The sequence below is a fragment of the Alosa pseudoharengus genome, unplaced genomic scaffold (genome assembly GCF_046254945.1).
Source record: "Alosa pseudoharengus isolate Yale_2024_CS ecotype anadromous, Long Island Sound unplaced genomic scaffold, YU_APseudo_1.1 YU_APseudo_1.1_scf_5, whole genome shotgun sequence".
Classification (NCBI taxonomy): Eukaryota; Metazoa; Chordata; class Actinopteri; order Clupeiformes; family Clupeidae; genus Alosa; species Alosa pseudoharengus.
This window is the reverse complement of record NW_027468837.1, coordinates 13,703,210-13,727,231: the sequence shown is the minus strand read 5'-3', so window position 1 is coordinate 13,727,231 and position 24,022 is coordinate 13,703,210. Positions and strand designations below refer to the sequence as shown.

The 24,022-nt window shown below is 41.7% G+C and overlaps 3 protein-coding genes across 6 annotated transcripts; 1 reads left to right on the top strand and 2 right to left on the bottom strand.

Annotated features, from left to right (window-relative positions):
- Positions 1-3,369: 3,369 nt before the first annotated feature.
- Positions 3,370-10,218, bottom strand: rbck1 (RanBP-type and C3HC4-type zinc finger containing 1). Of its 3 annotated transcripts, XM_076268992.1 has the most exons (13): positions 9,868-10,212; positions 9,558-9,636; positions 9,224-9,368; positions 9,030-9,126; positions 8,648-8,846; positions 7,984-8,087; positions 7,617-7,790; positions 7,234-7,394; positions 7,023-7,134; positions 6,228-6,407; positions 5,531-5,629; positions 5,282-5,425; positions 3,370-4,782 (listed from the first exon to the last, which is right to left on the bottom strand). In XM_076268992.1, exons 2-13 carry the CDS (start codon positions 9,592-9,594, stop codon positions 4,702-4,704), a joined length of 1,533 nt encoding a protein of 510 aa, XP_076125107.1. In that variant the 5' UTR covers positions 9,595-9,636; positions 9,868-10,212; the 3' UTR covers positions 3,370-4,701. The 3 variants fall into 3 exon arrangements, with proteins under 3 accessions (XP_076125107.1, XP_076125105.1, XP_076125106.1); XM_076268990.1 differs by having other exon boundaries at positions 7,023-7,394; positions 9,868-10,218; XM_076268991.1 differs by having other exon boundaries at positions 7,023-7,394; positions 9,558-9,621; positions 9,868-10,218.
- Positions 10,219-11,748: 1,530 nt separating this feature from the next.
- On the top strand, positions 11,749-17,974 carry maf1a (MAF1 homolog, negative regulator of RNA polymerase III a). The gene is made up of 7 exons (XM_076267746.1): positions 11,749-12,609; positions 12,792-12,920; positions 13,091-13,259; positions 13,523-13,644; positions 13,778-13,897; positions 14,277-14,372; positions 15,224-17,974. Exons 1-7 carry the CDS (start codon positions 12,527-12,529, stop codon positions 15,246-15,248), a joined length of 744 nt encoding a protein of 247 aa, XP_076123861.1. The 5' UTR covers positions 11,749-12,526; the 3' UTR covers positions 15,249-17,974.
- Positions 17,975-18,574: 600 nt separating this feature from the next.
- On the bottom strand, positions 18,575-23,808 carry trib3 (tribbles pseudokinase 3). Of its 2 annotated transcripts, XM_076267577.1 has the most exons (4): positions 22,885-23,808; positions 21,967-22,254; positions 21,052-21,344; positions 18,575-20,619 (listed from the first exon to the last, which is right to left on the bottom strand). In XM_076267577.1, exons 2-4 carry the CDS (start codon positions 22,252-22,254, stop codon positions 20,142-20,144), a joined length of 1,059 nt encoding a protein of 352 aa, XP_076123692.1. In that variant the 5' UTR covers positions 22,885-23,808; the 3' UTR covers positions 18,575-20,141. The 2 variants fall into 2 exon arrangements, with proteins under 2 accessions (XP_076123692.1, XP_076123691.1); XM_076267576.1 differs by lacking the exon at positions 22,885-23,808 and having other exon boundaries at positions 21,967-22,878.
- Between the last annotated feature and the right edge of the window lie 214 nt (positions 23,809-24,022).

The window sequence follows — 24,022 nt, the reverse complement described above, 5'->3', positions numbered from 1 at the left end:
TGAGCTATATTTCATATTTTACAATTTATTCACTAGATTTGATACCTATTGCCCATACATCAATTACACCATATCCCGATACTACAGTCTCTCAGCTTTCATTTGCCACCATGCATGGCCAATTTTGTCATGGAAAATCCCCATTTCATTACAATTGAAATTCTATGAGCTATATTTCATGTTTTACGATTTATGCAGATTTGATCCCTATTTGGCGTGACATACAGCACATCCAGATACAACAGACTTTGCACTACTTAAAAAATCTCACAAATTCTATGTGTGCTCATGTATAGCATAAATGAGAATTGCTCTCTTATTTCACACTTCTACTGTCAGTCATAACTGTTGAAATCTGACAATGATCACGAGGAGCGTGTAATTACATCCATTGTGCAGTTATTCTTTTTTTCTGAAATATAGCTCATGTAACTTAAATGTAAGGAAAATGGCCATTTTCCACGATGGAATTTGGCATGCAAGGTGTCATATGAAAGCTCAGAGACTGTAGTTTCGGGATGTGGCGTAATATTTTACGGCAAATGATGTTTGGGCAATAGGCATCAAATCAAGTGCACAAATGGTAAAATATGAAATAAGTAAATCTATAAAATATGGCCATTTTCCACGACGAAAGTTGGCATGCAGGGTGTCATATGAAAGCTCAGAGACTGTAGTTTCGGGATGTGGTGTAATATTTTACGGCAAATGATGTTTGGGTAATAGGCATCAAATCAAGTGCACAAATGGTAAAATATGAAATAAGTAAATCTATAAAATATGGCCATTTTCCACGACGAAAGTTGGCATGCAGGGTGTCATATGAAAGCTCAGAGACTGTAGTTTCGGGATGTGGTGTAATATTTTACGGCAAATGATGTTTGGGTAATAGGCATCAAATCAAGTGCACAAATGGTAAAATATGAAATAAGTAAATCTATAAAATATGGCCATTTTCCACGACGAAAGTTGGCATGCAGGGTGTCATATGAAAGCTCAGAGACTGTAGTTTCGGGATGTGGTGTAATATTTTACGGCAAATGATGTTTGGGCAATAGGCATCAAATCAAGTGCACAAATGGTAAAATATGAAATAAGTAAATCTATAAAATATGGCCATTTTCCACAACGAAAGTTGGCATGCAGGGTGTCATATGAAAGCTCAGAGACTGTAGTATCGGGATGTGGTGTAATATTTCACGGCAAATGATGTGTGGGCAATGGGTATCAAATCTAGTGCATAAATTGTAAAATATGAAATATAGCTCATGTAACTTAAATGTAAGGAAAATGGCCATTTTCCACGATGGAATTTGGCATGCAAGGTGTCATATGAAAGCTCAGAGACTGTAGTTTCGGGATGTGGTGTAATATTTCACGGCAAATGATGTATGGGCCATAGGTATCAAATCTAGTGCATATACTGTGGAATATGAAATATAGTTCATGTAATTAAAATGTAAGAAAAATGGCCATTTTCCACGACGAAGTTTGGCATGCAGGGTGTCATATGAACGCTGTGAGACGGTAGTATCGGGATGTGGTGTAATATTTTACGGCAAATGTTGTGTGGGCAATAGGTATCAAGTCCAGTGCATACATTGTGGAATATGAAAAACAGCTCATGTAATTTCAATTGTAATAAAAGGGTAAATTTCCACGACAAAATTGGCCATGCATGGTGTCAAATGAAAGCTCAGAGACTGTAGTATCGGGATGTGGTGTAATATCTCACGGCAAATGATGTGTGAGCAATAGGTATCAAATCTAGTGCATAAATTGTGGAATATGAAATATAGCTCATGTAAATTAAATGTAAGGAAAATGGCCATTTTCCACGATGGAATTTGGCATGCAAGGTGTCATATGAAAGCTCAGAGACTGTAGTTTCGGGATGTGGTGTAATATTTCACGGCAAATGATGTATGGGCCATAGGTATCAAATCTAGTGCATATACTGTGGAATATGAAATATAGTTCATGTAATTAAAATGTAAGAAAAATGGCCATTTTCCACGACGAAGTTTGGCATGCAGGGTGTCATATGAACGCTGTGAGACGGTAGTATCGGGATGTGGTGTAATATTTTACGGCAAATGTTGTGTGGGCAATAGGTATCAAGTCCAGTGCATACATTGTGGAATATGAAAAACAGCTCATGTAATTTCAATTGTAATAAAAGGGTAAATTTCCACGACAAAATTGGCCATGCATGGTGTCAAATGAAAGCTCAGAGACTGTAGTATCGGGATGTGGTGTAATATCTCACGGCAAATGATGTGTGAGCAATAGGTATCAAATCTAGTGCATAAATTGTGGAATATGAAATATAGCTCATGTAAATTAAATCTATGAAATAGGCCCATTTTCCACTACTAAATTGGCCATGCATGGTGTCAAATGAAAGCTCAGAGACTGTAGTATCGGGATGTGGTGTAATTTTTCACGGCAAATGATGTGTGGGCAATGGGTATCAAATCTAGTGCATAAATTGTAAAATATGAAATATAGCTCATGTAACTTAAATGTAAGGAAAATGGCCATTTTCCACGATGGAATTTGGCATGCAAGGTGTCATATGAAAGCTCAGAGACTGTAGTCTCGGGATGTGGTGTAATATTTCACGGCAAATGATGTATGGACCATAGGTATCAAATCTAGTGCATATACTGTGGAATATAAAATATAGTTCATGTAATTTAAATGTAACAAAAATGGCAATTTTCCACGACGAAGTTTGGCATGCTGGGTGTCATATGAACGCTGTGAGACGGTAGTATCGGGATGTGGTGTAATATTTCACGGCAAATGTTGTGTGGGCAATAGGTATCAAGTCTAGTGCATACATTGTGGAATATGAAAAACAGCTCATGGAATTTCAATTGTAATAAAAGGGTGAATTTTCACGACGAAATTGGCCATACATGGTGTCAAATGAAAGCTCAGAGACTGTTGTATCGGGATGTGGTGTAATATCTCACGGCAAATCATGTGTGAGCAATGGGTATCAAATCTAGTGCATAAATGGTAAAATATGAAATATAGCTCATGTAAAGAAGAAACAGAAAACTTGCAAAACAAGTGCAATATGAACCGATTTATTTGACAGAAAGCATGTATCATTTACTTAAAGATTGGTCGACAATGGAGTCACCAGAAAAAAAGGCTTTTATTCGTCTGTGAGGAGTAGCCTATGTTCGTCTGCTACTAGGCAAATGCCAGTGTCATCGCGTATTTGCAGTCAGCACTGCCCCCTGTCGGTAGAAAATTGCAATATTTAAGGTGGAACGGAAACTTGACTACACCGCATTCTGAATGTGCGGCCAACTTCAGCTTCGTAAAAGGCCGCTACCTGCACCAACAACGTTACACAGTGCAATACCAGGTTTTTTTCTGCACACTGGTATTGTCAGAAACTTCTTATTTTAAGTCAGTGAGGCAATAAAATGAGTTTGAAGCCATTACTTTAAGGTAAAATAAAATACATTGTGTTGGTTTAAAGAATTATAAGACCCTATCTTATTTACATTTCACAGGATTAAACTTGATAGAGCAATCACTGTCTCCTGTTCCCTTTTTCATTCACAAACACCTCACAATTACAAAGACATCAAGATTATCCAGGCCCTTAGGCAAATATGCACAGAAAACACCACAACAGCAGAATCTCTTCATAAATGCTACAATGCTTCTGCCTGTAGAATTAAAGGAATTATCCGGAGTAAAATACACTTTAGATCAATTTACGGATGATTGGGAGTACATACGTTGAGTTGACATCAAAATCATGTCATTCGGATGTGTTTTGAGAAAGTTCGATTTTACCGTTTTTAGTCAAAACTTGTTAGCCGGGAAGTGACCAGGGCAAGTCATTTCGCCGCTACAAAACGCTATTTTTATACCTCTTCTACAGTTCCAAACAACATTACACTTACGTGGTAGTGAGTAGAGGGTCCCTAAAGCCAAACCGAAGTATCCCGAGGTCTTTATGGGGTCGGATAGAGTCCAGAATGAATTTCATCAAGCCAGTACCTTTCCGGAAATGTTGTTGCTGCAGCTGGCGTCTTTAGGGGAAAGTCCGTAGGAGTCGATTGCCGAGTGTGGAGTAAATTGATCTAAAGTGCATTTTACTCCGGATAATTCCTTTAAATGAAACCTATTCTCATCGCTAAAAGTCACACTCATTTGAATCCCATAAAAGTGGAGTGGAAGTGTTTAAAGAAAGGGCACTTATGTGTCTTTCAATGTGTCGAAATATTCTCTTGCTAAAGGTAAACGTTTCTTTGGTGTCATGGCACTGAAAGTGTTGTAAGTCTCCGAGGTGTTGTACAACGACAGCCCTTTACCAAGTCCTGTAGTGTTCTTATTGGGACAGTCTTCTTAGAGTAGTTGATACTGTAATGCACTATGTGTCAGCACTTTGTGCACCCTATGCTCTCTCGGTTCTCAGAAACCTCGTTCAACTCTTCATCGCTGAATCACTGTTTGGTTGGATCCGATTTCGACCAAAGAATCATTCTGTATTCCTGAGGAGTCACAACTGGAGGTTGTGGTTTCCCTTGATTAAAAAATAAGTCACAGTCACAGATTTTGGGGATGCTACGTACAGTAGGCTAATTGAGGGAAGGTAAAATGGCCCGCTTCCACCTAACCCCTTGCTACGGCCCTGCAGTAGTGTGCATGGAGATGAGCGCGGGTGGATTAATGGCAGTTGTTGCAGTTGGGATGGCAGAGCACAGCATTCACTCTGCACCTGCAGCCTCCTGTTGTGTCCCCGGAGCCCTGCGGATGAAGGGACAGAAGCATACAACTGACTCATGTTTACATGTCTACAGTAGTTATTGATTCATCAAAGCGGTCAAAACGGCACAGAATACCTCCCATGAATTGGAATCACTGGAATATGCTGTAGGGCCCATATTTCATTGATGGGCAACGACAAGCAAAGTCAGGCAATGAGAAAAAATTAATTAAGGTTTATGTACCGGTAATAACTTTGCCAAATCGTTTTGCTAATTTAATACCATGAGCAAGATCCTAACTTTTCCCGCCTTTGCTTATCAATGAAAACAGGGCCCTTAGAGATTGTGGGTATGTATATGTATATTCATACAGTATATGTGTTTGTGTGTGTGTGTGTGTGTGTGTGTGTGTGTGTGTGTGTATGTGTGTGTGCGTTTGTGTGTGTATGTGTGTATGTGAGTGTGTCTGTGTGTGTGCATGTGTGTTTGTGTGCGTGAGTGTGTGTGTGTGTGTGTGTGTGTGTGTGTCCATCTCTTACGTTTGGACCCCAGCGCGCCTGCTTTGTGACCCAGCAGATCTCAGTTTTGCACATGATACAACATATCCAGTCACAGCCATCCTTCTTCTGCACAATCACTTTGCATTTGGGGCAGTGCATGGCTTCCCCATTCTGTAGCATGGCCTGGAAAAGGAAAACATGTCTACCTTATAACATTAACACAGACAAGATAAAGATGTGGATTTCCTTACTGATCACCTATAGCCCAGGATATGGTGTGCTTCATACCTCAAGAGTGTCAGCTGTCTGTTTGGCTGCAATGTCATTTTCAGCTCGAATGCGAAGATCATCTTGATACTGCTTGCAGTCCATGTCTTTGTGAATGGCCTGAGTCAAGACCAACTCGTGTTATCAACACTTATCACACTATATTTACGATAAACACCAGATCACTATTGAAACATCAAAAGAATGTCAAAAAGAATGCACTCATGGAGTGCTCCTAAAAATCTTTCCATTGAACATTAGGACTTCCAAAGTCCAAAGTCTTGCAAAGCAGATATCCCCATTCCATCAAGCTTGAGATAAATAATGATGCCAAACAGGAGCAAACAAAGGGGTTTATACCACAGCAGTTGATGTCAGGGTTGAAAACATTGTATATTTGTTACTTGGTAAGTAACAAAAACACTGATATCTTCTTTATCTAAACAAGGCACGTCTCGGACTTAATCAAAAATGATTGAATGGTTTAGTGGCTGATTGAATGGCCCATCTGACAGTCTTACACAAGGTACATCTTGCAGGTGTTCTGGTAACAGGGAGTCACAGATGTCTAGAAGAAGGCTATCTCCTCTCAGATCAGAGAGAAAAGATAAAGAAAACTCCTAAGACCCAAGCCTACAAGCCAACAAACCCTGGAATGGCTCTAGATCCCACTCAGCCAGATAAAGTGATCATACAGTGGATGGAACAGTGAGCAAACCTTGCAGAGGAGGCAGTTGGTCTCCTCACAGAGCTGACACGGAAACTCGTTGATGTCATCCTCGTAGATGCACCAGCCGGCGCAGTCAGGAGTTTTGCAGTGGTAGCTGTTCTCACTGCGTGACTCCGCAATGCTAAGCCTCAGCTCCAAGAACTTCTGGTACTCCTCCTGTGACAGCAGCTGGAACACCATACTCACACATCAGCAACATGACTAGATAAACAGCAAGCCCTTAATGTGGGCAGTGGCCACCCCCAAATAATCTTTAGGAAGTTTTACAGCTACATCAAAAGGGTCCTTCCCACTCAGTTATTAATGTGAATTGTCCTTATTAATGCCAATTGTGGGCAGCCATGGCCTACTGGTTAGGGCTTCGGGCTTGTAGCCCTAGGGTTGCCGTTTTGATCCCTGACCAGTAGGAAAAATTGTGGGAAGCACTGCTCTCCCATGCCCACATCCACGTCTGAAGTGCCCTTGAGCAAGGCACCTAACCCCTCACTGCTCCCCGAGCGCCGCTGTAGCAGGCAGCTCACTGCGCCGGGATTAGTGTGTGCTTCACCTTCACTGTGTGCTGTGTGTGTTTCACTAATTCACAGATTGGGATAAATGCAGAGACCAAATTTCCCTCACAGGATCAAAATAGTATATATATTTACTTACTTATACTTATTTACACAAATACTTTCAGGAGTGTCATTATCAAACTGACAATCTAATACAATCTATTACCCCCTCAAAATTACCTGTGAGAAGTAACTTAATTGATTTGAATATAGTGTGAAAAATAAAGCTTACCGAAAGTATCTCTCTGTCTTGTAGTTTGTAGTCACATGAGTAGTCGTTACATACGTAAGGGCACTTCACCTCAGCATCCATGTTGTTGATGATGGTTCCTTTCAGACAGTCTCTGTGGAGCAAGAAAGACAGCAGTCTCAAAGAAATGCCTCTTGAAGACGTGGGAAGGCCCGCATTTTTCACAATAACAATGGCTTCAGATTTTCCATACTTGCAGAAGCCATGCAGGCACTCTCTCAACACAGCACCCTCTCCTGGTTCTATGGTGGTGAAGCAGATAGGACACTCTAGTTTCTCATTGTTGTCTATGAGATTACGCGCATCTGTTTCAACGTAAATGCCAAAGTTCCTTGCTCGCTGCTCCTCCATGACCTGTCCCATAGAGGCATATAAAACAACTCATACACTCTGAAACTGATGATGAAAGAAATTGGAATTTTTTGTCATCCAGGGCTCAGCGCTGGAATCGCACACACAGACACACAAACATACAGAGACAGACAGACAGACAGACGCAACAACAACAACCAATTCTGCAGTAGAGTGACACAGAAGAGTACATTGAATGTGTATCGAAAAGCTTTGTTTGTTTACCTTCTGGTATTGCAGATTGGCCTCCTGTTCTAACTGTATTCGGAGAAGCTCATCCTGGTCAGGCTTATACGAGGCTGGCACTTCGTAGCCTGCAGGTCTTTCACAACCACACATTTCACAGCCAGGCCGGGTGGGCTTGTTCACAAGTGTGCACATTGGACACGACCAGCCAATCTGTTCAATCACACACATGCACAGATGGAAGTCAGTCAAATCAGTGGTGGTCAAATGACTAATACCGTATCTCATTAGACATATATTTCCTAATGAATTTCCTAATATATGAAAGTTCAGTGTGTGTGTGTGTGTGTGTGTGTGTGTGTGTGTGTGTGTAGTGTGCTTGTGTGTGTATGCATGTGTGCCATACCTGTGGCTTCGGAAGCAGGGGTGGGCGTGGCTTGGCTTTGGTGGCCACAGGAGGACCTGTTCCCCTGGGTTCCAGTGAGCTCATTGCCATGGTTACAATGATATCTACGAAAGCATAGCACAGGCATTTAACACATGCCACACATAACTCTGATATTGCCCTTCTTTTTTTCTCTATTGGTTTATATCATTGAGAGACAACACATAATGAGTATTCTTTTTAGATGTGTGTTAATAATCTACAATGAAGAACAATCCCACGCTAACCTTAACTGAAATCATAGATCACAGAATGTGCATCCACTTTCATGCATGCATTGTTATTACACTGTGGTAGTGGCTCAGGAGGGAGAGGAGTCGTCCAGTAACCGGCTGCCTGTTTGTGTCCGACTCCTCCTGACCCTGCCGTACAGAGGTGTCCTTGAGTAAGACACTGAACCCCAAACTGCTCCCAATGTGGAGGTTGGTGCCTTGCATGGCAGCTTCCACCATCAGTGTGTGAGTGTGTGAGTAAATGGGTGAATGTGTGGCATGAAATTGAACAGCGCTATGAATGCTCGCCTTGGAGGAGCAGAAAGCGCTATATAAATGCAGTTCATGTACACATTCATTGTCGTTACATATCAATTATTATGAAATGATCAAAACTAACACAGGAGTCTCACCATCTATTTGTTGGTGCTGCTCCTCTTGTTTTTGCTGCTCGCGGCTGAGATTGGCAGCCTTAGCATCCTTGATGAAGAGGAAGGCTTGGTCTCCATCCTTGCTCACCCCATGACTGTATAGTGTGTCTGTGTCCTTCGCCAGTCGCTTTCCGATGACCCAGATTTGAAGAGAGGGGTGGAAACCAAAGTCATTTTTCACCTGGAATGCAACACAATATGAGATTCATGTCCCCAATTAGGTATCTATTCATACTGTATTGCCTGCTGTGGATGATCCAGCTCACTAAACTATATTTTCAAATAAACAAAGTTGCGGTGTCTGTGTCTGTACTGTTCTATCACAACAGAGATCTCTAATAAACAAGCAATAGACACAATTCACCTTTGTTTTCAGCTCCTCTATAGTCATGCCAACTGTTATCATCATTGTAATAGGGATGTAGGAGTCCAACTGGGCATCCTCCACTCCCACTCTCAGACTAAGGGTCAACAACAGAACAAGTAGGATCAGTAAAGAGTTGGTTTTAAAACTTTGAAGTAAAAACTTGATAAATACTTGTGACATGCGCTTCATACCGGATCGTGTCTTGGGGGTAAGCCTTCTGGTCTACCTTGATGGACACAGGTAGGGATAAAGCGGCGAGTTTCTCGGCACATTGCTTGGCTTCATCTTTCTCACCACAACTAATGGCCTCACTCAGCAGAACAGCCAAGTTCTCCGCTGGATGAGACAACACAGGAAATTCATAATTCACTTTCTCTTTGAGATCATCAGACACTAGCACCCCTGGACAATACGCAACATAATCTTCTCATGCATAGTCGGCTTAGGCTACTGTATTTTGTTTCTAGTACACATGTCAAAATGTAGCCTGGTTCTACATTACACACACGCTGGTTGTTCTCTTACCCTCTTTCAAGTCGTCTGTCACTCCAGGGGCTGCCATTCACATGAATAATAATACTGTAGTAACCTAAAAAAAAAAAAACTACAGTGGAGTTAGAGAAACATCCTTTCAACAGAGAAAAGGTTTAAGGCAGATACTACTGAAAATGTTGATCACAGAAAGGTCTGTAGCAATAAGGCTAGCCTACGACACATAGCCTTTAGCCTCCAATGACAGTCGCTCGAAACTGTTTTTGGGTATTCCCCATGGTACAATAAGGAAATACAAGATATATTCTTCAGTGAACAACAAAGTTCCAAAGGTTACCCTCACCTGTGAAACTGGTGCAGATGTGGATAGACGGCACAATCCTTACAGTTAGGCTACCTATTCATGGTCTCAAGAAGTTCAACTGAGCAACCAAAATAAAAAGTGAAACAAGTTCATCAGGAAGTATTTGCTCTCTCGCGTTTGGAGCTCGTGGCGTGTTCGTGCTAGATTCTCAGTCCGTTTTAATCAGGCCTAGCTACATAATAAAATATTAGATATATCAGAGCAATAATGGGATTAACATTTTGTGATAAAACCGGGTAATACACTGACAGACACTCTAATTCTCATGTAGCCTAATTTGCATTTATCAACAAACATAATGACGATCATAATTATAATCAGGCAATGTTCTTCTAGGAAGATAATAGCCTATAAAACAAACTTTAGAATTATTACATTTTTTGGGGGTTTTTTTTGGGGGGGGGAGAGGCGTGCTGTTAAGGCGCCACCCTGTGGCGAATATAATATCTCTTCGATCAGGAAGTGTCAAGCGATAAACAAAACAACAACGTGACATCATACACAATAATGACCAGAAACGGATGTCGTGATAGTTTTAGTAACTTTTTTCATAACTAAAGTTGTTTTCAGCTGGAGGAAGTTAGAAATGACTCATCTACATAAACAAAATTGATAGGCTACCTATCAATAATTGACACACTAACTTATTTTTTAGAATGAATGCACTTTCATGCACTTATTTGTCATTAGGCTACCTTAATCACTATAATCATAGTCTTGTAACACATGAAAACGTTTGAAGTTTCTCATGTTATTTAGGTTCACAAAACATATTGTGTGGATCATTTGTATTCCATTAATCGCTATACAGTTTTTTCACATTTTCAATTTCAAAAGATAGGCAGATAGATAAATAGATAGATAAAAAGATAGATAGATAGAAAAATAGATTAGGTTTCCTAAAGGAAATTCAAGCATCCAGTAGGCCTAGCTTATATGACACACACAAAAAACAGGAAAACACACACAGACACACACACACACACACACACCCATACAACAATAATTTAAACTGCAACCGTATGCTATGATAATCCACTAGAGCAGTGGTTCTCAAACTTTTCCCGCCATTCCCCACTTTGGAGGTGGAATATTATTGTCACATTTTGGTTCCATGTTACATTTCCTGCCTCAGTCCCATGTAGTGCAGGCTAAACGCAAGTAAAAGCAGTTTATCCACCTCTGATATTTCAGAAATAGAGTTTCACCTCTTATTAGAGTTTACTCTCAAAAGAGTTTATTTACCAATTGCAACTCTTAACATTCAAAAATCACACTGTATTATCCACATTCACACTATGTACACTCTAGGAACCTTTTAATACCACTGATATTGTTATAAACATTGGACAATAACCTCCACCATCAATAAACATGTTCTGAATTTTTTTTTTTTTTTAAACCATACCGCATGGCACAGTAGGCTACCTGAAATGTCTGTTCTGTGATCACAGAAATCATAGTTTACCCACCTCTTATTTTACCACTACATCCCTGTCCATGAGCTGCATCTGTTTTAGTTATTGTTCTTGTCAGTCACTCAAAAAGTGAATGCTCAGTAGAAAGATTTGGAACTCCTGCTCTGACCATAAATGCAAGATATCAGTGCTAGGCCTAAACTGCATGAAACAAGTAGCCTAAACCATCCACATATCAAGAGATGAAAGAGAATATTAGGCTACCTGGGTTTTGGGTACTTGCTGTTCTTTCAACCTTTTCAACCTGCTGTCAACTACAAAATATATAGAGATTGATCATGGAGCATCAATTGGGTCTTTGAAAAAATCCTTTTCCATAAGAACACCTAAGTAGCTTTTATTTTGATAGCAATGTTGTGAAGTTGCTTCCGGAAATGAACGACGTTGTGTTGCAGTAGTGTTTCTCACGATAAAAGTCAGATAGATCGCTGTTTAGGCTAAGACAATTTCTAACAATCTGCGAATACAAAGACTCAGAGAAGTATCGAAGTTCTTTTTAAGTACTGATTTTAAAAGCTGGGATGAAGAATTTTCCAATTAACTTTAGCTTATTTAATGGCAGGTATTGGAAATTCCACAGTAAAAAGGAAGACATATTTATTAGACATCGAAGTGCAATAAGCGGTAGACAAATACATTTAAATTGTCCTTAATTTAACAGGTTTTGAATAATTCTATGTGTATCTGAATTTAATCGCCTTGCAAAGAGATTTGCATTTTGCACTGCTTCGCGTCGTTGAAGGTTGAGTTTCGGATTGTGACGGGCCGCTGTGTTCGCGGCCGAAGGGGAGGGTTTGTTTGTTGGGGTAGGGCTAGTTCTAACTTAGCTAGCAGCTAGATAACTGTTTATTCAAGTTCCATAAAGGTTGATACGTCTGGAAAGCGTAACTTCTATGCTTCCTTGAAATTGTCTGTGCGATGTTGCTAGCTGGTTAGATTTATCCTGTGAGATAGTTACTGTGCCTATTATGTTGATGGTGTAACCAAAAGGTCAGTAGGCCAATTATTTAGCTAACGTTACCGCCAACCAACGTAAACCTTCATTGTTTGGGGTCTGACAGTTAGCTAGGTCGTGTTAGCTAAGTTATCTAGTCACATCAGGTAACTAAGGACTGTTGAGTTTCACTCCAACGTTGTCTTTTGACGGGTTGAAAAGAAAAATGAAACTTTTAGAGAATTCAAGTTTTGAAGCCATCAATTCCCAGCTCACAATTGAGACAGGAGACTGTCAGATCATTGGAAGGTGAGTTGAGTTCACAGATATGTCACTGGTGTTAAATAACGCCGATTTTTAGCTAGATCCAACTCAGCTTGGTATACCTGTTGAGCTATTAGAATAAAATATCACACTTAACGGCTGAATTGTATCACCCTTTGACTTATGATGGACTATTTCCTTCACACAAATATGTGTATGCTCTGCAGGATCGAGAGCTACTCCTGTAAAATGGCAGGAGAGGACAAGCAGATGTTCAAGCAATTCTGTCAGGAGGGCCTTCCTCACGTTTTGGAGGCCCTGTCACCTCCTCAAACCGCAGGCATTAGTCCCAATAAGTGAGTGGATTAAAATATATTGTTATAATAGCATAACAACGCATCAATGAACCATACATTACATTGGTTTTGGCTTAGAGTAGAGTTATTCTGTTAAGTAGACTTATTCTATTTGTGAAGTGAAGTTATAAACGATATTTTAATTTCAGTAACGTTTTGTGTCCTTACAGGCTGAGCCACAGTCAGAGCGGAGATGAAGGTGAAGGTCCACTGTCTGACAAGTGCAGTAGGAAAACCCTCTTTTACCTGATTGCCACCCTTAATGAGTCCTTCCGCCCAGACTATGATTTTAGCCGGACCAAAGGGCACGACTTCAGCAGAGAGCCCAGCCTGAACTGGGTATGATTACCACTCAATAAGTAAAATACTGAGGCCTATTTCTATGGCATGCCAATGTATCACAGTAACATTACACATTCTTTACAGGTTGAATTGTAGCTTATTATTTATACCATTGTAGTAACAAATAGCAATGCTCAGACATCTCACTGTCTCACTGAGGTGATGTGTTTGTTTCGCAGGGAGCACACAATTCAGATTAAGGTGTAAGCGTGTGCTTGGTGAATGTGAAATAACATAAAAAGACGTGTTTGTACTTTCAGGTGTTTAATGCTGTGAATAGCAGTCTGTCTGCAGCAGCAGGAGAGGCCTATAGCAGACTGCAGCCTCTCCTCTGGGAGGCCATCGATACAGAGATCTGCCTCTCTGAGTGTGACATTTACAGGTATGGTTTATGCAGTTGTATTGAAAGGACGAATTTGAATGCATTTTTAGCCTTCAGAATAGCCATTATTTTCCTTTGCATTTCTTTACATGACACTGTTAAGGACTCAGTCTGTTTATCTGTGTCCTGACAGCTATAACCCAGACTTGGACTCGGACCCTTACGGTGAAGAGGGCAACCTGTGGTCCTTCAACTACTTCTTCTACAACAAGAAACTGAAGAGGATTGTGTTCTTCACCTGCCGCTCAGTCAGGTACACGCTGCTTTTCGGTAAAATGATGCTCAGTTTAGGCTTTGTCTTCAAGAGACATGCAAGTGCTAACCAGAGTAAAAATATATGGACCAGTAGTAGTTATTGTTATACACAATGTTTGACCAAAAACCTGTATGTTACTGTCAAAGTCAGTAGTGGCATTATACCGTAAATACAATGTTGTAACAGAGCGTTCTGTGAAAGGGCATTGGTCTCACATGGCTATTTTATGACCAGGGAAATTCAAGCTTCAATAATGATGCTCTGCAATATTCAGTTTATGCACTTACACTTATTGTGGTAATACAACATAAACTCATGACGGTGTCAGTTTCTGACTTTAACCCTGACTCTCTTCCCGTGTGTTTGTGTCCTGCAGTCTCTTCATGGCTCCACGAGATTCTGGGATCGGGAACGATCTTGATCTAGAGCTGGACGAAGACTATGAGGAGGAGGAGAACATGGATGAGGAGAGGTGAGACGCCCACTAATGTTCACCACATTCCTCCCAAGTCTACTGGAATCCTCACTTTCTCTGTGAAAGCAAATCTCCTCTTTTGTCTGGATGTGAAACGTGTGGTGTAGTACAATTGTTGAAATATAAAAGCATAAACTTTCCGGTTTGATTTGACTGAAGTGAGTGTCACATCCAGTCTCCTGCTTGAGTTGGTACCAGAGATACCAGCTGTGGAGGACCTCAAAACACTGCTTCACCATGTTTTCTTATGATCTTCTTACAATGCTTATAATCTACATGGTGATCCACTCAGAAATGTATTTTGACCCACGGACATTCTGAAGCATTAGTACCCTAGAAATCAATTCAGAAACGGATTAGGAGGAGCCATTTAAAATACCTCAGAACAGTTCTATAGCTCATCCCAATAGACAGGGGGACACACCCATCTTACTGGCATCTTTCAATAAGTGCATGAAGGGAACATGTGTGGCTGTATGAATGCAAGCTCTCACTGTAGTTGTCTTGTAAATTGTTTGAGACATGGTGGGCGAGTGGTTTGCATGCTTGTAAAGGGCCTCAATTCTTGTGCATTCATAGACCGAGCCCTTCTATTGCTGAGCTCTTTATCAGTCTGTCCCATGTGGTAAGCTGTGGGTAGTCAGAGGACCATCTTGAGCCTGTGGGATGTGTGCCAGTATGGTCACTGTGAAGTCTGAACATGCTGTCAGAGATAGGAGAGGGTTGTTTTTTTGTATTTGTTTGCTTGACTGGAACTAATCACAGTGCCTGAGTAATATTTGAGCATATAGTTGAAACAGCCTGTGTTGTCTCGGTGGTGGGGTTAACTACAGTCCTGTGTTTTGCAGGTGTGGAGCCGTGTGTGCACAGTGAGGATGAGGATGAGGCTGAAGCCGCCTTCTGCCTCCGCAGATAAAGTCTAGAGTTGGGAATGACGGTCCCCCATCCCATTCCTCTGCACTTCCACAACTCAGGATTTGGGTCACAACCCTGAGTGCCACCCTCATGATTTCGTTCGTCCTTGTGATTCCTCTGTAAGCCAGATGGCAAGCAGCTCTTGACTTGGTGTGTGTGTGTGTGTGTGAGAAGGGGGGGGGGGTCTCTCTGGGGTACTGATTACTGACCCCCTTCTGTTTTATCACCATTCTGCATACACACAGCTGTTTGCTGTGTGTTATTTTTTATGTTTATATCTGACATGTATGTAGACAAAACATCTACGAGGGTATTTTGGAAGAAAGGGGAAATTGTCTCCACACTGACTTCTCACCTAGACTCCCATGTTTAATAGCATAGTGTAATTAAAACATGTAGTATCGTAAGTCAGGGTGAGGACATTCTATGTTTGCTCTCTCTGATAGCCTCTTGTTTTTATGTCCTGCACTCGACCCCAGTCTTGGGTGGGATGTGCACATTCCTCTTAAAGAAATGGATTTGGACGCTACATTACTCCTTTATCCCATCTGTGTTAGACAGACTTCAGCACTATTGTTTTTGTTTTGTATGTCATCCAAACATAATATTTTTGCCATTCCAAAGATTTATGGATGGGGTGGAACAGGCGGTGTAGTTTTATTGGACACCACAAGGGGGCACAATCTACCAGCAACTGAATTTGATGATCAAGCGATGCTTTGAGTTGACTGATCAGTGTTCTTTTCGAGCACCAGTACTGTTTTTTTTTTTTTTTTCAACTAGTGTTATTTTCTTTCATGTCCGTTGTTCTTATACATGCATGTTCTGTTTCAAATGTTACTGCAGTAATATCATGTTGGATATGTTGTCTTTAATGACATTATTTTCAGCACACTCGATCATGGAAAAACAACAAACAAACAGGTGCTGTCTAGAATTGCTAACGGATATTCAGCTTATCCATACAGGAGAACCTGTAAAGGATAGCCTGTTAAAACCTGTCGGAGTTCTCCTTCTAGGACAAACTAAAAAAACCTTAAGGGTTCCACGTAGCGTCTTGTTTACATCATATGCTTTCCACCTTGTGGCAGTGCTCAACACACCAAAGCCTCCTGCGTGCAATTCATATAACCTAATTCACATATCTTTTTAAATAAGGTGTTTTGCTTTTAGATGTGTTGCTTTTAGCTATTATGTTAAACTTATAAATGGTATTCACAAGAAGGTGGTGTTTGCATACAATGCTTCTATGTTAAGCGTTTGTAGTAAGAGAGAGCTCCTGTAGCTGTGTGAGTGGTATTTATTGTTCTGTATTTAAAGTGTCTCACTTGATGAGAATCTCTTGATGCCCTTAATTCCTGATATGTTTTCATGTTTTCTTTTATTCTGTTCCAAGAAAAAGGATACATAGAGGGTATTTGTCTTTTTTATTTGTTTTGTTTTGATTTGTTTTTAATCCCTACCCCCTGTGTCAGGTTGTGAAAAAGTTTGTTTTGAGCTGTATACAGCTTATGGTTGTTTTTCCCCCCATAATGTTAATTCCATTGAGACACAAACAAGAGGGATTTTCTGATGTTTGAGACTGTTTGTCCAGTATAGCTGCAAAACTGTGTTTTTTCTCATATTGGAAAAGTGTTTCATCATCTCCTTGTTTTGTTGTTTTTGCGTGTCTGTTTATCAATAGCCATTATTTTTTTTATTATTATTATATTTAGCAAACAGATGCTTTAGGCAACTGTTACATCACAACATGAAAACTTGGTTGTGTGCGTGTGTGGGAGTCATCATCTTTGTTGATGCCTCTGAAAGGTTGTGGCTGGAGCTGCGTGCTGTCAGCATCTTATCCCCTTCTTGTCAGCATTTTATCTTGATCTGCGTTGCAAACAGCACGGCTCTCCGCATAGCTAGCCTCTGTTTTAACAACCCTGTCAAGTAGTGTGAATTGGGCAGTCTGTGGGCTGCAAGTTCCACCCTGATAAAAAAATAAGGCCAGCTTTGTAGGTTAGTGTAGGTGCTGGTCTCTTCAGTATTTGAGTTCTGTGGTGTGGACATACATTCCCCCCGCGTTAATTGAGCACCGTTGGTGTTTCGTTTTTAGTCACTCAGGCTCTGTGGCACCAAGTGGGTGTTTGTGGAACAATCGACCGTTGTCGCCCACCTCTCTCTGGAGAATTGTCTGAAACGCTTCCTGACAGAATGAAAATAGCTATGGCTGTTTTTTTTTTTCTTTTTCTTATTTTGTTACTTCCAAAATGTCCAAAAACAAGAGGTTGGCAGCGTATTTTTCACTGACATGATTTGGTGCTTTGGAATTCCTCTGTTGTCATCTGCAGTGATGAGTGTTGGCATCCCACTGAGCTTCTTGTGATCTAGCAGGTATTTGTGGAAGTGGGGGTTCTTTTTTAAACGCTACTGACAGACGTGTTCTGTTTGATGTTATCTATGACTAACAGGTGAGTGTGAAGAAGTCAGAAAGTACTCAGAGTATGAACGTTGATTTTATTTTAGTGACACTGCCTAATAACTTATAATAAACTGACTCCAGAGGAGTACAGGGCAGACCTCCCTCCTCGAACAAAAGGGTGAAAAAGAGAAGAACAACACTGAACACCTCATGATACTGGCAGCTTTTGGGAAGTCTTAAGGATTGTATATTTTTGTTCTGTAATAAAAAATTAAATTAATTTGCTTGGCCGTGTGTTGATTCAGTAGGCACTTGTGTCCTAAACACGTCTTTTAAGGTCTTGACCCAAGGCAAACGCATCCTCTCGACAAGGTGTAAAGTATTGCCATGTATTTAGGCATTTGTCCACGCCAGAAGCGAGAGCGCTTTGTAAAGGATTATGAGGCAACATTTGCCATTTCAACTCCCTGATGAGGTCATCTTTCCCATCTCTGGGTCTGGGTCCCTCTCTCACCAATACAATATTAACAACTCACTGGCCTCTGGTTGAACCCAATATTGGGCCAAGTCTAGGGTCCTCCACTACGGTCCACATCTGAAACAGTGTGCACTTCCAAATCTTTTTGGCAACTATAAGGCATAATCATGTATGTAACGGATGTTACATAATCCATGGCAATTATGTGTTTTTTTGTGCCAAAAAGAACTACATATTCTTCCTATGTGATCATGGAATGGTTTGATAACTATTGATCCTGTTTGATCCCGTTTTGATCTTACAGGAAATTTCAAATATCTGGTCAGTCTTGCCACACTACACCACTTTATTTAGATTACTCAAGAACACACTTGCCAAAGAAAATGAGAATGAAACTTTTGTACTGCATTTGATTTTTTATTTTTTTTATTTTTACTGGCACTAATGAAATACCTTTCTTCCTAAAAATACATCCACTTGAAGAAACATCGGGAACAAAAGTATGTAGTGTTTTTGTGATTTTAGAAAACAAAACAAAAGTATTTACAGTTTCAAAAAAAGGTTTATGGTTTCAATGGACATCTTAAGGGCTCAAGAGTTGCATGCTGGCATCACCACAGACAACAAATGTACTGTAATGCCTTTGTTCTGCTGAACAGATTCTAGTTACACCATTTTACCATCCAATGGAAAGTTGCTGTAATGGGGAAAACTAGAGCACTGTATCCTTGAGGGATGAAACCCTTTTTCCACTATGCATACATAATAGACAGTGTAAGTCCCAAGTCATTGCTGAATTGAACAGCAAATCTGAGAGCAAGTCATCATGCGCACCAAAATGGCTACAACATCACAAAGTCTTCAGATAAAAAAAAAGGTTTTGTTTTGTACAGAATACAGAATTATATTAACTTTCAAAAGAATACAGAACTATAATTAAACCCTTCACAAGGAAAAACAAAGACAGATCTTCAAAAGAGCTACACTGAAGTCAGTCTGAGTTGGGACTGAGGAGAGTGATCAGTCTTTGGTTAAGTATTTCACTCCATTCATCAAGACAGGTGAATGGGAGGAAAAATAAATGTCAACTATCCAACTGAAAAAGGCACTTTGACTGGTCAGATACGGATACTTGTATCCACTGCAAATTATGTAAACTGTAAAACAACGCAAACAATAATAACAAAAAAAAGGCACAAATTGTGCATCAAGTATTCCAGGATTCAAGTTTAAAGAGGTATCTGACAGCTGTCTCAGATTTTGCAAGTTCTTTTTAACAGCTGAGTCAAACTGAGACTAACTAACAATTCAGTGTGTTTAACAACCAATGAAATCAAAGCTGAAAATCAAATACTGCCGAACGTAATGCATTTTCACAAAACATCTGTGGATTACGACTGAAGTCTGGAAAACCTGCTTCTGTGGCTGCTCATGCACCATAACACCAGCCAAGTGACTTTTTTGTTTTCGTTTTGTTCCGAAGCCTTTTTTGGCTACCCTATTCTGACTAGCACACAGACGTCATAAAAAGTGAAATATTGAACTACTTTTTTTAGTGGTGTGGGGGGTGGGTGGGGGATGCATGGGTCAGGCAGCCTCGAGTCAGGAACACTTTTCTTTTCTCTGCTGCAGATGCTGCCTGCAATCACCCCCCCCCCAAAAAAAAAGCTTTAGTACCTGACAGGCCAGCTCACACATCACTCACGGCCTGACACGGAGCGATGTGCAGCAGTGGCTGAGCTGAGGAATCCACTCTCCTCCTCCTCCTCTCTCTCTAGCCCTGACCTTCACATAGCCTCTGATGCAATCCCCCACCACTCTTGTTCCCTCTCGGGAGGGGAAGCACCAGAGGAGACCGATGCCGAGGGGGGAGAACACTACAAAGTCATTCTCCTCTGAGGCTAGGGGAGAGCAGCAGGGACAGGACTGTCTTTTGTGTTTTTTTTTTAAGTCATTTCAAGTTCTTTCTTCAAAGGTAGTCTCCGCTGTCCTCGCCGCACCCCGAGTCGGGGACCACCTGGTCAACGCAGTTCCTGGAGCTGAGGTGCGGAGGCACCGAGGGCGCTGCGCCACCGCCCCCGCACAGCAGCCACGGGTGCACGAGGATGTCGGAGGCCTCCAGCCTCTCGGCGGGCGCCTTGCGGAGCATGCAGCAGACGAGCGAGCGGGCGCGTGCCGAGAGCGCCTCTGGGATGGTGAAGGCGCCGCGGCGGATCTTGCTGAAGAGCGCGGCCGGCTCCACGTCCTGGAAGGGGTAGCGGCCCACCAGCATGGTGTAGAGGACCACGCCCAGGCTCCACACGTCGGCCGCCTTCCCTGAGTACGAGTGGCGCGAGTTGAGGATCTCCGGTCCCACGTAGGCCGGGCAGCCGTGTTTGTCCGTCAGGGAGTCGTCCTCGCCCTGCAGCAGGCACGAGTCCTCCAGGTTCTGCAGGACCAGCTTGGTTCTGAAGAGAGGGGAAAAAGGGAGAGGGATGGTTATTAAAACTTCTGTTTAAAGTGGTCACTCGGAACTGATGAAAAAGCTTTTCGGCCCACTCTCTTGGACTGAGACTAATCTCTCTCAAACACTGAACTTGCAGAATGTGTAACTAAAGTACAGTGAGTGTTTTGAACCCTACATAATATATTCTAAGAAATGTCCAAGCATTCAGTGGAACAAATTGTTTCAAGTGTTTTTTTTTATTTTTTTATAAAATAGTTAAAAATACTCTTTTCAAGTACAGACAAAATGACAAGCACTTCCTGCACCTTCAGGTAAGGATTATCTACTACAAGAACTACTATATGTCGTTATGACAGACACTAAAAGTTATTGTGAACTAGCAAATACTTGATAACTTGTTTACAAATAATCAGCAGACAAATCTCAAACCAACCTTTGGGGGTCAGTGAAGACAAACTTGCGCAGCTTGAGGTCTCTGAGCACTACGCCGTGTTCGTGACAGTGTGAGACCGCCGTGGCCATCTGGGAGAACAGACGCACTGCCTCGTCCTCCGGCAGCCGCTTGCACGTGCGCACGTACGAGTGCATGTCGCCATAGTTACGCTCAAAGAAGACGTAGACGTTGTGCTCACCGGTGATGATCTCTGAGATGCGGCAGATGTTGTCGTGGGGACACAGCCGCGTGTATGGTGCAATAAGCTCCTGATATTTCTTCATACAGAACACCTACAGAGAAAAAATACATTTGCTTTATGGTCAATATGGAAATGCTATATATGGAGCAAGACACTTGTGGTGCTACAGTCATGGGTTTAATTCTATAGTAACAATAGCACTGGTACTAATATGCAATGTGCATAACTGAATAAAGTGCTGAAAGACTAATAAGGCAAGACACTCCTCTGTTGACAGTGAATGTGCGCAGAGACATTATGTGCTGTTGAGACTATGACCGGAATGACAAGGTGCAGATTGATGGCTGTAGGCAGTTTGTGCCACTTCTACATTTAAGGGAGTGTTCCGCATCCTTTCCATTGTTTGTGCCATGTTTAGAAACTCTAATAAACATACAGCTTTTGGTGACGGCAAGCCTTGGTTGTTGTAGGTCTATACAGAGACCACAGGCACAGCTATAGTGACTATCCACTGCAACAGCTGTGGGCATTCTTGGCGGTGCACAGGTGTTAGGAAAGTTTCTCTACTTAAGTCTTGGTCATGTGGTCCCTTTGATTGATTGTTTTTTTTTATATATGAAATATATGAGGCAGTGCATCCATCAACTCTCTCTCTCTCTGACTAACAAGTAACAAGCAGCAAATAGTTGCTGAGAGTTGTGCCGTCTGCTCACCTTGCAGGTGTACTCCTGCTCTGTGACGCGATGCACAGCTCTGTAGGTCTGAGTGCCTTCTGTTAACTCCAGCAGGACGTAGGGACCGATGTGGGAGACGCAGTGCTTTTCGGGGCCTGGGGGGCCATGGCTCTGAGACAGGGGCCGGAGGCAGGGGGCAAGGCCAGGGGAGGGGGGCTGGCTCAGTCTGGGGCGCTTGCATTTGAAGGCGTCAGGGTCATGAGGTTCTTCAAAGTCCACTCGTTTCAGGCGCAAAGGGAGAGTGGGAGTTGTGAGGTTTACGCTCATCTGCAGAAAGCACACATCCATACATTTATAAACTGACCCTTGCTTATCTTCATCACACTTCACCAATCTGACACATGCATTCCACCCACCCCTTGATGAACCACTGCAATTTGTAATTATTAGTGTAAGCGGTTGCAGCTGAACATAGGCTGATACATCCATTAGTCAAGTTACTCTTCATCCGTTTCGAAATGCTGCTTGGTCTGTCTGAGTCATATACACCGTCTATGAAAAGGGACGTCATAAAAATGACGCAAGACTCCGCATGACATCGTTGAGTTTGGCTAAAATGTAGCTCCTTGCAAAAAGGGGCATAAGCCATACGGGAAATTAAATCAATTATTCTTAACTATTTGATTTAATGTAGGATAAAAACATTGTTTCGAAATAATTAATATAACACAGCATTCAAGTTTGATGAAGTCGCAGCGTGACTATGAGTGGCAGGCTACGAGTCCAAACGTTTGAGAATGTTCCTGTGAAATCTAACGAATGTATTTTATAACTATATGTAAACTAAACCACAGAAAAGCCAGAAAGAACAACGATATAGATACTGGTGATAATGAAACAAAAGCCGGGCTCTCACAAGAGTGCATGACTAATGTTACAAGTGTGGACAACTCTTACCTCGCTTGAGTAGGAAGACAAAGGGATCCGCTCCTCTCCAAAACAGAGAACAATGGCAAGTCAGCTCAGTTCGGGCCAACTTGTCAAAAGCTCATTCTCTGCCAGGTACGCCAAAATATTGGAAAAAATATCCAACAAAAAGTTTTTAAGTCAGGTTGCCAGGGCCGCTCCAAAAATATAACTGATTTGTCTTAACGAAGTGATAGCTTGGGTCGTAAGTTTAAAGAGACTCCCCAATCTATCTTCATACTACTTGGCCATTTAACGTACAGTAACTTGTGGGATCACCACTGGCTGTGTATTGTTTGATGAGAACTTCAGAGTGAGCGTTTGTAGACAAACTCCGACGCCGTGTCTATTTTCTAATCCAAAACAGAAATTAGTCCTTGTCGTATACTAAACCAGTCAGGTTGGCGGCAATAAGTTACCGGTATTCACTTCTGTTCTTTCAGACGTCTTTGTTCCCCGGCTGGCTAGCACAATATTCCCGCTGAATGACTGCTTGCGTGTCCAAAACAAGTTCGAGGGGTTCTCTGCTCCGTTGCTTGAAGTCGTGGTGATTACTGAAGAGGGGTCTCTCGAAATAATACAAAGATTGTTACTTTCGGTGAAATTCGAAATGTATATGGTGACCTGTACACTGCAGTTCTGACAAGGTAATGTTGAGGCAAGAAAACGCAAACTTGTGGGTGCGAAGGTAACTGGCTAGTTTATCCAAAGTCGTGGACGCGCCAGGATCAGAATGGAGAGTCCGACAAAAAGTTGAACAAAAAAGAAATGCGCTCCCTTAGGTCACCTGTTATGAAATCCTTTGGATAACAAGTACAGTCCCTTTGGGGTTCAGAATACAAATCAGACGAGCCCCCTCCGCCTGAGACCGTCCGACTGTGTGATCTCAATTGTGGGACGACTTCTAATATCCTTTTTCTGTTACAGCCAACCAACTTGATGATGCTGTACAGAGAATGATTGCAACATCTTAGCCCCTCCTACCGGTCTGACGACATCTAAAGCTGACCGTCGCAATAGTGAGCGGCGTTGCTCCATGCGTGTCAGTAAGAAACAGCGTGCAAGACAAACAAATGATTGCATTAGAAACAGATCCGAAAAGGTGTCTTCAAAACGAACAGAACTGTTT